This window comes from Falco biarmicus, chromosome 11 (assembly GCF_023638135.1).
Source record: "Falco biarmicus isolate bFalBia1 chromosome 11, bFalBia1.pri, whole genome shotgun sequence".
NCBI lineage: Eukaryota > Metazoa > Chordata > Aves > Falconiformes > Falconidae > Falco > Falco biarmicus.
In genome coordinates, this window is record NC_079298.1 from 6989195 (window position 1) to 7002999 (window position 13805).

The following is a 13805-nucleotide window of genomic DNA, read 5'->3' on the forward strand; positions in this document are numbered from 1 at the left end:
GCTTTATTTTCTTGGCCCTGGCTCTATGACCTGGTCAGACTAACAAAAGCTAATGCCTCTGTCACAGACAGGACAGTTCTCCTGATATCAGTGATTAATACTGCATCTGTCAGCTGGGGATACTTACAGCACTCTCCACATTCCTCTTAGCCCTTGGCTGTAAAAGCAGTTTTAAGACATTCTTTGCAACAGATGATGTTCACTTTTTAATTTTGCACTCCATCTCCTCAAAGTTTAAAAGGCTGGCTGCAGATGCTGCTAGCTACTTGCATGAAATTTTACTATAAAGAAATTGCATAAGACTGTTCCTGATACTATCTCACGAATTTCCCTCTTTTTCCCTATTTCGGCACCGCCTTTAGCTGCTGACTCATAAAAAGATGAGAATAAACCACAAGCTGCAAAGCAGAATTTTTTTTTTTTTACATAGGCAAGTCTTTCTTACTTGCTTTTCACCAAATACAAATAGCAAAAGGAGTATTTTACATCCTGCCTCTTTCTCTCTCACACACACGCGTGCGCACAATATTATTCTAAATTTTTATTTCTCTTCTTGTTATGGCAGCCTTGATTTTAGCTCATTAACGTGTTTTTGCTACTTAGAGAACAAGCTTAACAGATGTTAGAGAATGAAGCTCATAGTACCTCCTACTCAGCACTTAAAATTATGGCTTTGCATTGGATTCTTCCCACAAACATTTGAAACCTGGAACCCAGTCAGCCCATGTAATGTTTACTTTCCTTTTTTCCTTACTAAGCAATGAGGATGTGCATGTGTGAGTGCCTGCGCAGGAAGCAGTTTGTTTACGTGCTCAAGCTGTACATATCAGCCTAAGCATATCCACTATTTTATTTCTGTAAATCAGTGGACATCAGAAAGAGTTAAATGACAGAGTCCAAAACCAAGAACAACAAACCAATTTTAGCTGGTCTTTCTCAGAATAAAGCTCAACTAGATTTATAAAGCAAAATTTCAATATCTTATGAAAAAAGGCTAAAAGTAAATATTAATCCTTTTTTCAAGCACAGCAAGCACTAAGTTACCCAGCCTGTTCAAAGTATAGCATCTCTCTGATTGGATCGGATCTGCTTGCAAAAACATAATTTTATGCCAAGAGATTTTCTGGAATACCAGTCTCTTGGTATGCCACCTATTTGTCAACTGGATCCAGAAAAAGCACTATCATCTCTAGGTCATAAGTGTCACTAGTTAGGGACTCTGCCTAAAGGTCTTTCTTGAGAACCTAAGAACACAGCAGTGAGGTTGGTGGATAATATTTAGCCAAAGTACTTTAATAAGAATTAAAAAAGGAATGTTGTCATTCAGTTTTGTTTACAGAAGATTCCTTTGGTACAAGAAGAAGCTCTAAATCAGAAAGGAAGAAACTCTTTAATGGAGTTCAAAGGTAGAACAAGGTCCCTTGCTTTGGAATCTGGACGCCAACCTTCATTGCCATGTGCAAAGAAAACTTTGTTGTGCAAAGAAAACGCTCTTTTGGATTTTGTAGCCAAAAATACAAATTGGATTCTTAGCATACAACTTCTGCAGTCAATACAATCATGAGGAAAACAGCGAACCAGAAAAACAATTGAAATAAAAAGGTCCAGTCAGATGGATAAATACCTCGAACACAGTACTCCTAACAAGACACCAAAATATCTGTTGTATGGGTGATGCAAGTTTATGGCCTTCCCAAGCAGCAGAAAGCAGTGCTGATGGTATCACTGACCTTCTACACCCCTGAAGTATCTATCTAAATCAGGAAGCCCAGCTTCCTGCAGCCAAGAAAAAAAAGCCTCCAAAACTTCGACAGAGCTTTGCCTGTCCAGAATTAGGGCCTCATATTAACAATTTATTGTTTGGATTTGCAAACAGAAGGAGACAGAGCAAGAGAGAGAAAAAAAAAATTAAAGACATGTCCAGCTTGACCGTGTTAGCCCATGACTATAATTGCTAAGACAAGGACAAGAAGCCAAAATTCCCTCCAAGCACTAAAACAGCAATGGCCTCTTTCTTTGCAAATCACAGCAGGGATAGAATGGCTTTTCAAACAACCATTTATGATCAAAGGACTACAGCATATGATAAATATTTATATGGCTCATTAAATAATAGTCTGTATAAATATTATTCAAAATGTGTGTGCTGGAAACCACAGACTTCCCAGTTTATCCTTAAACAAATGTGCTAGTTTCCCCACATAGGCAATGAAAAAAAGGGAGGGGTGAAACTGTCATTTGCAAAAATATTTCTTTTTTTAAAAAAATCTATAACATTGTTTAATTTGAAAGGAATGACTAAGTAACCAGATGACTCATTACAACTAACTACTAAACTCAGTCTCTCCTACAGTACTTCATGGTTATCAAATTGCCAGGACGTACCTTTGTTAAACTTACTGTACAGGAAGGCTGCACACTCCCATGCACACAGGCCGCAGCTCAGCAGAAGAATTTATCAGCAGCAAGTATAGATTTTGTGGTACCATCTGCTTAAAAACCAGGAATTATGAAGGACTGGCACATCTGTTGTAAACTTTGATCTTTGGAATGCTGCAGGCTGCCCAGACCCAACAATCATGGATAAACAGTATGTTTTTAGTAGTGCAGCTGTACTTTTCTACGGATTACCAAGAAAAAGATTAACAGGCTCAAATTAGGCTTCATAATCCTAGTGTGAAAAGGTCTAAATGTGTTAAATAAAAGCTGCTTTTCACTTGTAGAAAGGAGATAAAACAAAAGAAGCACTTTTGACGTTATATTGGCACTTTGCTGGCTTTCTAGGGTTTCAGTAAACTAACAAAAGTGGTGGTAGTAGAGTGGCAATCTCTTCTTGAGGACAGTGAACATCCCTTCCTCTTCCAGGTTTTTTAATTCCTGTTTGGATGTGAAAAGACAAAGGTGGCACATATCTGTGTGGGACAGTGGGAGCAGATGGGGAATTCTAACACTGTGTTGAAGGGCGGGACTAATATAGAATAATACCCCTAAATGCCCAAGGGACTATGCTATAACTATCAACAAGCATTTACTTCTCAGCTACCCAAGAGCAAACAAAACAAAAACAAGGAAAAAAAGCACACCTCCTCTCCCCTTTTCCCTTCCCAAAACAGAAACACGTACATGCAGGAGATCTGTGTCTTAGGAATGTGAGGGCTGTATTAACAATAACAAAACTGGAATAAAAAAAAAAAAATCCCAAGCTGGAGAAAGCATGCTTCTTCACTCAAAACAAAACACTTCTAGATTATTTCATGCATTCTCTGGTAAAGCCGGTGGAGCTTTCTCACATCTTATAATAAGGAAAACCGTCTTCAAATAGTGAGAGACCTCATTTTAGTAGTAGAATCAGACCCCAACTCCCAATCCCGTAATACCTAGATTGTCCCACCAAAACCTTCCTAATTGGCCCCTCAACACTGTAACATAGTCTCAATAAATTCCACCACAGGACTGAAAATATTATACTACTTTCTAGTATCTCTTTTTCTCTCTATAAATAATTCACTACATACTAATCTTCTGTAATGTCTCTCCATATCGTTTTTTTCCCCTCTCTCAGTGTCCAAGACAAAGCTATTACTTCATCGCTGCCTTCTGCCCTTTACTTCTATCTTCTGTATTTTAAATACTTTCAGGCCAAACTACTTCCACCTGCTCTGATACAAAGCAAGATATATCCCAGTTTATCCTGGTGTAACTAATTAGCAGAGATGAAAATGACTAGACAGTATTCTAAGAAATGAGATCCAAAATGTATTTATTTTCAGCTTCTCCTGCCTACATAGGTATCTCACTCATGAACAGCAGAAAGATGTCAGCATGACCGTTGTCAACAAATATCAAGCTCTTAAATGTACAACAGTTGTTTTTCTCTATAATCTGCTCTAAAAGAGATTTGTACTAAAACAGAAGAATGACGCTCTCCTTCCACTTCCTCTCTTGATCTCATACTGGGTGATACAGTCCATAGTCCCATTGGCATGAGCATAAGAGCAACAGCATTCTGGACCCTAATTAAAGAGAAGAGCATGGCTGTATTGGGTCATAAGAAAGGTCCAGTTAGTACAGTATCATGCCACAAACAGCAGAAGCCATCAGAAAAGCGTATGCCTGCCTGCCCTTTTCATCCAGTGATACTTCCCCAGGACACCTTCTTCCTCCTGCTATCTATAGTAGAGACACTTCCTGAGCCAGAAATTTTATCTTTAGAATTAGCAGACTTGGAAAGCTTTTTCCTCTCCAAATTTGTTGGAGCCCTTCTTGAATCCAGGGAAGCTTCTGTAACTGCAAACTTCTGTGGTAATAAGTTACAAAGTTCTGTGTAAACAATGTAAGAAAAAGCCCTTTCATTTGTTCTGAGCATGCCACCTGCTAGTTTTGTTTGATGTGCTCAGGTTCCCGAGCTACAGACATTAAGCAACTGCTCCATATTTACCTTCTCTGTGCAGTCATGATTACATGGCATTCTGACTCACCCCCAGAAGGCTCACTGCAGCTATCTACAGACCCTGGGTGATGAGCTGAGCTCACAATCTTAACAGGGTCAGTTAAGTCAAAAAGCATTTTTTCTGCTCTCCAACTGTCAGGGATGTGTCAATAATAAGTACCATAATACAATGCAGTAGTAAGTACTACTAAGCAGCAAGTAACAATCTCAAGACCACTCTGGGCAAGTAGAAATATTGCTCAGAGATGCCTACAGTAGAAAAATAACATGTTGTTATCAACTGAGAGGTGCTGCTTTGGAGCAGAGAGGTAGCTATGAAAGGCCAGGGAATTCCAACTCCAGGTACTTCCCAAAACAGTGGCCCCCAAAGTCTGCCTAAACAGAAGAACCCAGGAACTCCTCCCAACTATGAGCATGGAGAAGACTTAAGGCTACTGCTCACCCTGGTTTTCTTTGGAAGGAAGATCAAGGTACCCATGTGGTTATTGCATGCCCTGATAGGCTCTGCACTGCAACAGGCACAAGGCTAATGCCACAGCACACCTTGCAGAGCAGCCAGGCTGCCTGGTCAGAGACAGCCTGGGAGGCCAGCGGCAGAGCAGCTCTCTCACTCTGATTATCAACGTCACAGTGGTAAACTGGGCTGCCCCGTTTGTCCCCCAGCCTGTAACTATGCTGCACAAAAGAAACAAGTTCAGCTCGCTCTCTGCTCCATTGCTTGTTCAACACCGGGAACAGCAGGAAACAGCTGCAGAGGAGCTCTCAGGCAAAGGAAGGCTGAGCAAAGAGCCACCAGAACACACAAAATGAGAAGACTGTTTCCTCATGCTACTGAGGAAACCCAACAGCTCCAATTCCGTCCAAGGCTCTCTTGGCCCTGCCTGGACTGGACCATCACTTCAAAAGCAGGGTCTGATTCTGCATCCATTAAAGTCAGTAGCAAAAATCCCAGCCATATTAGTAGTTCAGGATTAAACTCTTCGACACTTGTGAACATCACAGGTGCACTCACACGGCTGCAGCATTTTGAACGCTTGCCATAACCTACAATTTGTCAAGCAGAGGAAATGTTGACCAGTTTATGCCAAGACACAATCCTCACACAGGAAAACCAAAGGAATTAAAAGAGGGTATATATCAGCACCCTTTCTTCTCCACACCCTGAAAACAGCAACCGATACAATTCGTGCACACCAACCTATTTAGTTCCATTCCCTCCTCTGACACCGCAGCTGCATGCATCCCTAAAGGCTGTACTAATGATCTGGCAGACAGACATGTCCCAAATGACACTGCAGAATGCTTAAGCTCTGAAAGAAGACACTATCTTGTTTACATTGACTGTGAGGGGGGGAAAAATGCCATCTGATTATTACATAAATTCTAGCTGTAATAGCTTCATGACTAGTTGAAAGGAGGGTAACAGGCTCCAAAATGACTGATGGATCCAAGTGGTTGGATCCATCAGCTTATTAACCTAATGCTACAGAAGGTCTTTCTTATGCCTGCATCTCTTATCACTTTGACATACCCCACGCTGGACAGAAAAAACAATCTCCATTCGTTGCTTGTAAAACAGAGGCAGACTCCTGTACTGTGACTTTTGTATTTTTTCATTGTCTTCTATGCTATAATGGAAATGGAGGAAAAAATTTTAAAAACCCAAACCACAAAACACACACATCGAAAAAAAGCAGCATACAGTAAACAAATCCCTGGCACAATACTGTTAATTTACAAAATATCTGTTTAAACTATAAAATATAACTTGAAGTAGAATGCAATTCAAAAGGCACAATTACAGTTCATGTAACCATATACACACTAACTTTAAACCGCATTCCGGGAGCAAAGCAGCCTCAGCACCATGAGCTTCAGTGCAGGGTACACATGCTTACCTGGAATCCTGGGTATTTAAAGCCATTGTGCTACTGTGGGTACCAAATTAGCCAACTTAGGTTAATGTCGATATTCTAATCACATCTCTAGATTCCAGTGCTGCATCAAGATTGGATTTGGCACTAGCTGTGTGATTACGTATCAGCAAATCAGTATAAAAATAATTTTGTTCTGAGTTCACAGTTTTATAAAATGACAAAACATCAAAATTAGCATTTTGGCTGAAATCCACTGCATTTCCCATCAAGACTTACACTTTTAAGCAACATCTGAACCAACTGTCTATAATTACTCCTGGCAGATACTGGAACACTTAGGCCAGTAGTAGATGCAACAGTGAAATCAATTTTTAAAGACATGCTGTAAACCACTTTTTTCAAGATGCTCAGCCCAGAAGCAAACGTGTCTATAAGCCAAATCCACAGTTTACTACACAGTATTTGTTCACTCTTGCATAGTAAGAGCATGAGAAGAATGACAGCCCTAAGTAATCTGTAATTTTAAAATTAAACATTTATTTGGGCTGCAATTCCAAAAAAACTAGCCCTGAAGTTCCTGTCACAACTGCTTAAGAGGAACTGAGCTTGGACTTTTGCTTAAATTAAAAGAAACACAAAACCTGCACAGAAATCAGATCTCTATAGACCATACAAGCGTGACATGTCTACACCCCCTTGGTTTTTGCGGTGAAAGAAGCAGCACATCTATTCATCTGAACCCAGTGAGTTCTCTTCCTTCTGCCTAGATACACAGCTGAGGGGGTTTGTTTGTTTTGTTTTTATCAATACAAAATCTGCCTTCTTAATGATCTTATAAGTCTCTTAATTTCAAACTCCCACAAAGACAAGCCTGAAAGGGTATGAGGCCAACACCTCTCTGTAAGTTCCCTTAAACGACATTCTCAAAACATTTCAAAAGTCAAGAGCTTGTAAGCTTGCTTGCCTCAAACAGCTGAAGGTCACAAATTCAGTTCAAAATTTATGAACAGTCTGAGTACTTTCCCTTTCACACATGGAAATGCAGAGGGGAAACCAAAGGCAGCTCAAGACACCAGCCAGAAGGTATTAACAAAAGTCAAAAAAAAAACCCCAAACAAAGCTGATCAGCGATTTCCCTTTGAAAATGACACTCAGAAACATTTCTACCCAGGCCATGCCACTACTGTCGATTTTGCACATCAAGTTCTTTGATATTCCAGTGGCAGGTATCAGGGAAAAATTTCAACATGACCTTAGAAAAGCCCAAGACACAAAACAGGAACATACAGGAGAGCTAACCTGATCCTCTCCTGTAAATCTGCTAGTTCTCAGGAAACAGATCAACCTCTAACAGAATCAAAAGAAACCTTAAAGGAAGAATGCCTCATGGAAAAAGAGAAGATAGACTCATTAAGGAAGTACAAGCAACAAAATGGCTAAGAGCCCTTATTTGAGAAGAGGAAGACTTTTTTTAAGAGAACCAACATTTTAAAATGCTAATTTAGCTGAGGACTGTTAGAAACACAGGTCAGAGTAACAGAAGTGGCTAAGAATACTTCTCAGCATAGTACTAGTTTATTTAGTCTCTCCTGACACTATGTATTTATTTCTGGTCTGATTCTAACAGCTGGGAACAGCTGTCCCTGTAAGAACCCAATTCCCCGTCTTCCTCTTTCATCCGCCTATCCAAGGCACCCTTCTCAGGACAAAAACAAAAAATCAAACAGCTTTTTTTTTTTTTTTAACCATATGCCAGCACATATTCCTGAAGGAAAGGAGCCATTAACATTTAAAGGCACTTTAAAATTTCAGTATGTTTTTGTACTATATTTAAGTACAGTTAGAAAAAAACTTAATTTCAATAAATTAAGCAAATGGTCTTTGAGGATGAGGGACTAGGTGAGGATGAAAAACGAGGAGACCACCTTCACAGTAATGTTTCTGTTTATTCCTTTCTAAGATCCTCAGAGATGAGAGCGCCCTCTCTTCTCCTTCCCTGAAATTTAAGTGTCTTCCAGAGAAGAAGCGCTGATGCTAAATTTGTTGAACTAACAGGTCCCAGGCACCTCAGCAGAGAAAGAATCTGCAAGGTCATCAGTTCCTAACTGGTGCAGAGCACGTCACTAGCAAAGAACATGGCCATTACGCAGAGGTCTGGAGCAGAGCTCCCACAATTAAACTCCACCAGGTTACTGAGGTGGGCTCCATGCCAGCCCACAAGCTTTATGAGAATGCAGGAGCAACTGCCATGTGAAGGAGACAGCACTGCAAAGGTGTGAGAAAGCAGAGCTGCAAGAGGAGGCAGGAGGCAGCAGTGGAAGCAAGCAGTGAGAAGATACCAGTGCCAGCAATACCTGTGCCAGAGATACAAGACTGGAAATTACCAACTTGCGTAATGGCAAAAATTACATTTAAGGAAATCTCCCAGGGATCCGGTTGATTAGGCAAGCATATGTGATGGAACGTCCCATCTGCCTACGTCAGGTCACCTGAGCGCTGCCATTTAAAGTTCAGGGAAAGGTGCTGGGGAAGATGGTGACTCCCACGCCATGGCCTGCAGGAAGCACTGCGGGGGGGAGCGATGTGCCCCGCCACAGCCCCACGAAAACTCAGGTGCCCCCCAGGCACTGCGCACCCCTGCGCTGCCCGGGGCCTGTCAGCACAAAGGGACCGTGAGGAAAGGCAGAGCCATTCCCATTAAATTCAGGTGTTATAGATAGGCTGTGCCGTTGGGAAACATCAGTAAAAGCAAACTTGGGGAAGCCAAGTGGGGAGACTGGAATGTAAATCCTCTAATGCCCCACCAGCTACACAAACCCCAGGCTCTGCGGGGCATTTGGGACAGCTGAGGGGACGCGCGGCCTGCACAGGCCGCAGGGGCCTGGGGGCGCGGCAGGGGGGTGGCGGGGAGCTGCCCGCCGGCGGCGGGGCGTTACACAGGCCACCACGGGCCGGGCTGGGCTGGGGGTTTTGCTTTAACGGCAACCCACCACCTCGAACGCGCCGGGGCGCCTCCCGCAGCACCGCCTCACGGCCGGGGAAGGTGCTCGCTGCGGCGCGGGACCGGGGCCTCGCAGGGCCGCGCCGCCCCCGGTAACGGCCGCGACGGCCGGCGGCGCGCGGGGTTGAGGGAGGCGCTGCCCTGAGGGGGCGGCCCCGCCGGAGGGCAGCCCGCCCGGCCGCGGCCACTCGCCACCGGCGCTTGGCGAGCGTCAGTCACTTACTTGTCCCCACTGAAACACTATCTGAGCGGCGCGGGGCGCGGGAAACCGCGCTTATCCTGACAGGGCAGTTTCCCGCCGGGCGGCCGCTGCCGGGAAGCGGAGCGGGCCGCGCTCCCCCCGCGCCTGCGCCGCCGCCCCCCCGGGCGGGAAGGGGGGCGGGAGCGGCCCGGCTCCCCCGCCCGCCTTTGAAGGCTGCGCCGGCCGCTGCCGGCATCTGGTTCGCGTTTGGGGCCCGCGCGTGGGGCTGGCCCCGGGCGCCGAGCGGGACCTGCCGAGTGTCGGCTGCCCGGGAGGGCCGAGCGCGCTGGGCCCTGTCAGGAATTCAACTGATACCAGGGGCTTTGCCTCGGAAAGGGAATCGTATTTCGCCTTTATTTAAAAGCGAATAAAACAGAAACAAGGAGAGGGGCTGGCGCTTTTTGTTAAAGGGCCTGTCGCTAAATCGTATTTCTCAGCCGCAGCCCCGCTGCCCTGAAGTGCAGGAATACGGGGGGGTGCAGGACCGTTTGGCATTTCAGCGGTTCAAGAAACCATGTCAAATACCGAGGGAAGAATAAATGCAAAGAAACAAGCCGAAGAGTATGTCTGGACTGAGGACATCCTCCCACCTTGACCCATAAATATATAATCACTTCTTAAATAAATAAAACAGGACTGCAAGCCACGAGTTAGATTTTCTGCGTGTGGTTACCCTGGGAGCTTTACGTGAAAAGTTAGAAGGTTCCTGATGGGAGGAATAAGCCCTGAGTTTAGCTCGGGGTTGCTCAAAATGGAGGGAGGACAGGGCCGTAGGGACCCCAGAGGGGTCCCCTGAACAGGCAGGCCAGTGGTGGCAGGGCCGGAGCCCACCCGGCCCCCACGGCCCCTCGGCAGCCGCGGGTGAAAACCCTCACCTTCCCGCCATGTCCAAACCCTTCCGAAGAGGCCCCAGGGAGCTACCAGGGACTTTTTCCCGTTATCCCCCCAGTATTCAACAGCAGGAAATCTTGTAGCAAAAAGCTCTCTTGCAACATGGTCTGAGTTTTCCCACTCGGGCCCAGGCAGAAATCCTGCAGGAACAACCTTGCTCAGGGAAAGATGAGTGTTGTCTCGTGGTTAGCGCACAGGGTTCGTGGTCAGGAGCTGTGGGTTCTCATTCCAGCTTTGCCACTGAATCATTTTGAGAGCTTTGCTAGTCACTTCGTATTAGAACCAGTTAGTAATTTTCCGTTGGAATGATTTTCTGATGGAAAACACTGCTTCTACAAAACTGAAATCTGGGTGAAAATCGACATTCCATTGGGAATAACTTGCATCTAGGCAGGGTAGGAAAGGACAGCAGACCCAAACTGAAGTATTAGGAGTTTTCTTGCTTCACTCCAAATGTCTTGCTTTGAATAGGTAAAACGTTTTTTAAAAATACCACCCTCCTGCCTGCAGTTCCAAGTCAGCGCACTGCATGGTGGGAGTACGTGCTCTCATGCTCTGCTTTGCTCCTTGGGAGGTTTGCACCTCTTCGTAGTGGGATGCAAATTTCTCTCTCCTGAGACATCCCAATCTGAGTCAGACCCGTCCAGGCAGGCAGGCAGGCTGGCCCATGGGAACAAACCCTAGCGTAGTCTACCTCTCTGACCAAGGAAGTGCACCACGGAGAGAAAGTACAGAGTTCAGAGACACAAACAAGCTGTTTCGTATTAGTTCCATGACCCAAAACAAAATACTTGGACTGTGGATATACTAAAGTGTTTTGTTCAACTGAAAAGCAGCAAGATGAAGCCCAGAGAAATGGACTGAGTGTGCTTCTACTATCTCTGGCAATCAAATCCTATAAACCCTTCCATCCACATGCTGAGCTCCAGTTTCTTGCTCTTCACCCTCTCAGCTATCTCCCTTCATCACTGTTTCGTTCCAGAATTATATTCCTTTGTTCATTAAAAACTAATTGCATTATTTGTGTCCTCCACATATTCAGAGATTGCTGACACTTTCTTTTAATATAAATAATAGTTGTTCTCCTCTCACAGTGTATCTGTAGACACCATTTAAATCCCTTCTTAACTTTTGTTTTGCCACGTTAAACATTAACCATTTACATTTTCTTTCATAACAGCAAGTTTTGGATTATCTAATAAGCTTTCTCTGCACTTGTTTCAGTCAGAATTCATCTTTTCTGAACATAAGTGATCATCGCCCAACAGAACGCATGATGTTCAAAACGACATCTTGCTAGTGACTTGTACAATGACAATAATAATTCCCTATGCACCCTTTTAGTTACAGACAGGGATCATTTTTGCCTTTTTTACATCTATGTCACATTAGTACCTCAATTTATCCAGGTCTTTTTGCTCCAATAAATAGGAAAAAAAAACAAACCACCACCAACAAAAACCCAATCAAAACACCAAAAACCTCCACTGGCTGTAAGTACAGACAAATGTATTAACTTTTCCTTATTACATTTTTCCATTTAATTCTACTTCTCTAGAACTCACATGGTTTCTTTCCAAGGGGGTGACAAATGAAGATATTTTCAAGAACAGTTACAAGATCTCCAGCCTCCAAAATCAAAGCCCTGAAAATGCTGTTTTCTTTAATGAAAGAATCAAAGTTAGATTATCACATATTCCCAAGACCACATAGGGCTTAATTCATTACTCCTTTGAAATATTCTGAAAGCTGAGGGTTAAGAGGTGTTATATTAGTGCAGAATAATGATGATTAATTTGTGCTTTGTATCAAATATGGGAAGAGTAGATATGTGTGCAGAGAATCCTCTACAATTTCAAAATCTTTCTATAAACTTGAAAATACCTTATGGATTCATGTATATAGAACACATGACCGCTTTTTTTCTCTTTAGAGTGTGGCTGTTGTAGTTTTGCTTCAGATATTACTGTTTCAAATAACTTCTTTTTCAAAGATTCTGGACAGATTCACTTTAAAATATACCTTTTTGCTTTTTTATTACAGAGTAACTAATGCAAATTCCATTTTAAATGTGCTTTCTGTGTGACAGGAACATTCTTTTTTTCATTATTAACAAAAGCCCATATTTCAAGCTGTAGGGATACAGCTTCAGGTAGCATAAATCAGCATTGTTCTGAGATGGCCTGCAGTCCTCTCAACCAGCAATGCAGAACAATTTAGTGGTTTTAGGTGACAGCTGGCATCTTTGAAATATTCTCTTTTTCAGTACTAGACTAGATGTGACACTTGCTGGAGAAGAAACCTTGCATAAATCTGTCTAAAAAGACTCAATCATATTACTTCACTAGCAGTGGTAACCTTTCGAGGCCAAAGTCCAGACAGGTTGAGAAATGGAACATGAGTACATAAAGGTGACAATTCCATTAACTGCAATCAAAGAGAGAAGTGAATGGTGAGATAAAGACAAACGACTTATTCTATAAAGAAAAGAGAATATGTGTGCGAAGGGGAAAGAGACAGAACGTACATTTTCCAGCCTTGTCAAGGAAATAAAGATTCAGTCCCGCTCCACTTATAGCACCACAAAAACGCCTCTTGGCCTCCCTGGATGCAAGCCCTGGCCCAGCATCCCAGCCTCCTGTTGAATGGCAGTGCGAACCATTGTCACTGCAGGAGCACACCTGCACATAACTGAGACACTCCAGCAGAAAACTACGTGCAGGATCTCTTGCTGAATTACTCACCATAACCATGCTGGAAATGCAAATGCTGGGCCTAGCTTTGCAGTCAACAGGGCATTTCGCAAAAATAAATAAGTGGGAAAATTGTTGGCATTTCTATATCCAGTGATTCAGGATTCTCAAATATACCAGGCAAGATCTTTCAGTCCAGTGGGGTGCACGTCAGCCACAGAGGCTGAACAGAAATGGCTTTGGGACTTTCTTTTGGGCCCCAAGTTGGAAAGCATGGGTACACATTCATAACTGAAACTACCGCTGCAGGGAAAAAAAAAAAGTTCTTCTGCAGGTTCAGTGCCAAACTTCAGCACAGATAAAAGAGAGATTGTCGGGGCATATCTCATCCAGTATCCTTCAGTGAGGCCAATGGTGGCATAAGCAGCATCGTTAGGACAACTTCACATTACCTACGGTTTTTCAGAGGAGGTGGAAGCTTAGAGACTAGCCATGCTGGCTACAGAGCTGCTTTGCAACACTGGAAACAAAGCCATGAAGGGATCTGATCTATTATCTCTCAAATCTTTCTAAATTTAAGATACAGAAGAAATTAATAATGCAAAATCTATCTATATATACAACCTTCTCCCCTTTTGCACTTTTCCCATTT

At 43.3% G+C, this 13805-nt stretch overlaps 1 protein-coding gene across 16 annotated transcripts in view; it reads right to left on the minus strand.

The window, feature by feature from the left end:
- Positions 1 to 13805, minus strand: part of FGGY (FGGY carbohydrate kinase domain containing) — a 325624-nt gene that overhangs the window by 136331 nt on the left and 175488 nt on the right. Inside the window, exon 1 of one of the 16 annotated variants that reach the window (XM_056356575.1) lies at positions 9552 to 9687. The exons of 10 other annotated variants lie outside the window; for them this stretch is intronic. Coding sequence is in view for 1 of the 6 variants with exons in the window: in XM_056356573.1 (XP_056212548.1) it covers positions 5982 to 6011 (30 nt within the window). In the remaining 5 variants the exon portion in view is untranslated. Of the gene's footprint in view, positions 1 to 2385; positions 2504 to 5981; positions 6027 to 9551; positions 9688 to 13805 lie in introns of those variants that run through there. 5 more of the 16 variants (XM_056356587.1, XM_056356592.1, XM_056356573.1 and 2 more) reach the window with 5 other exon arrangements.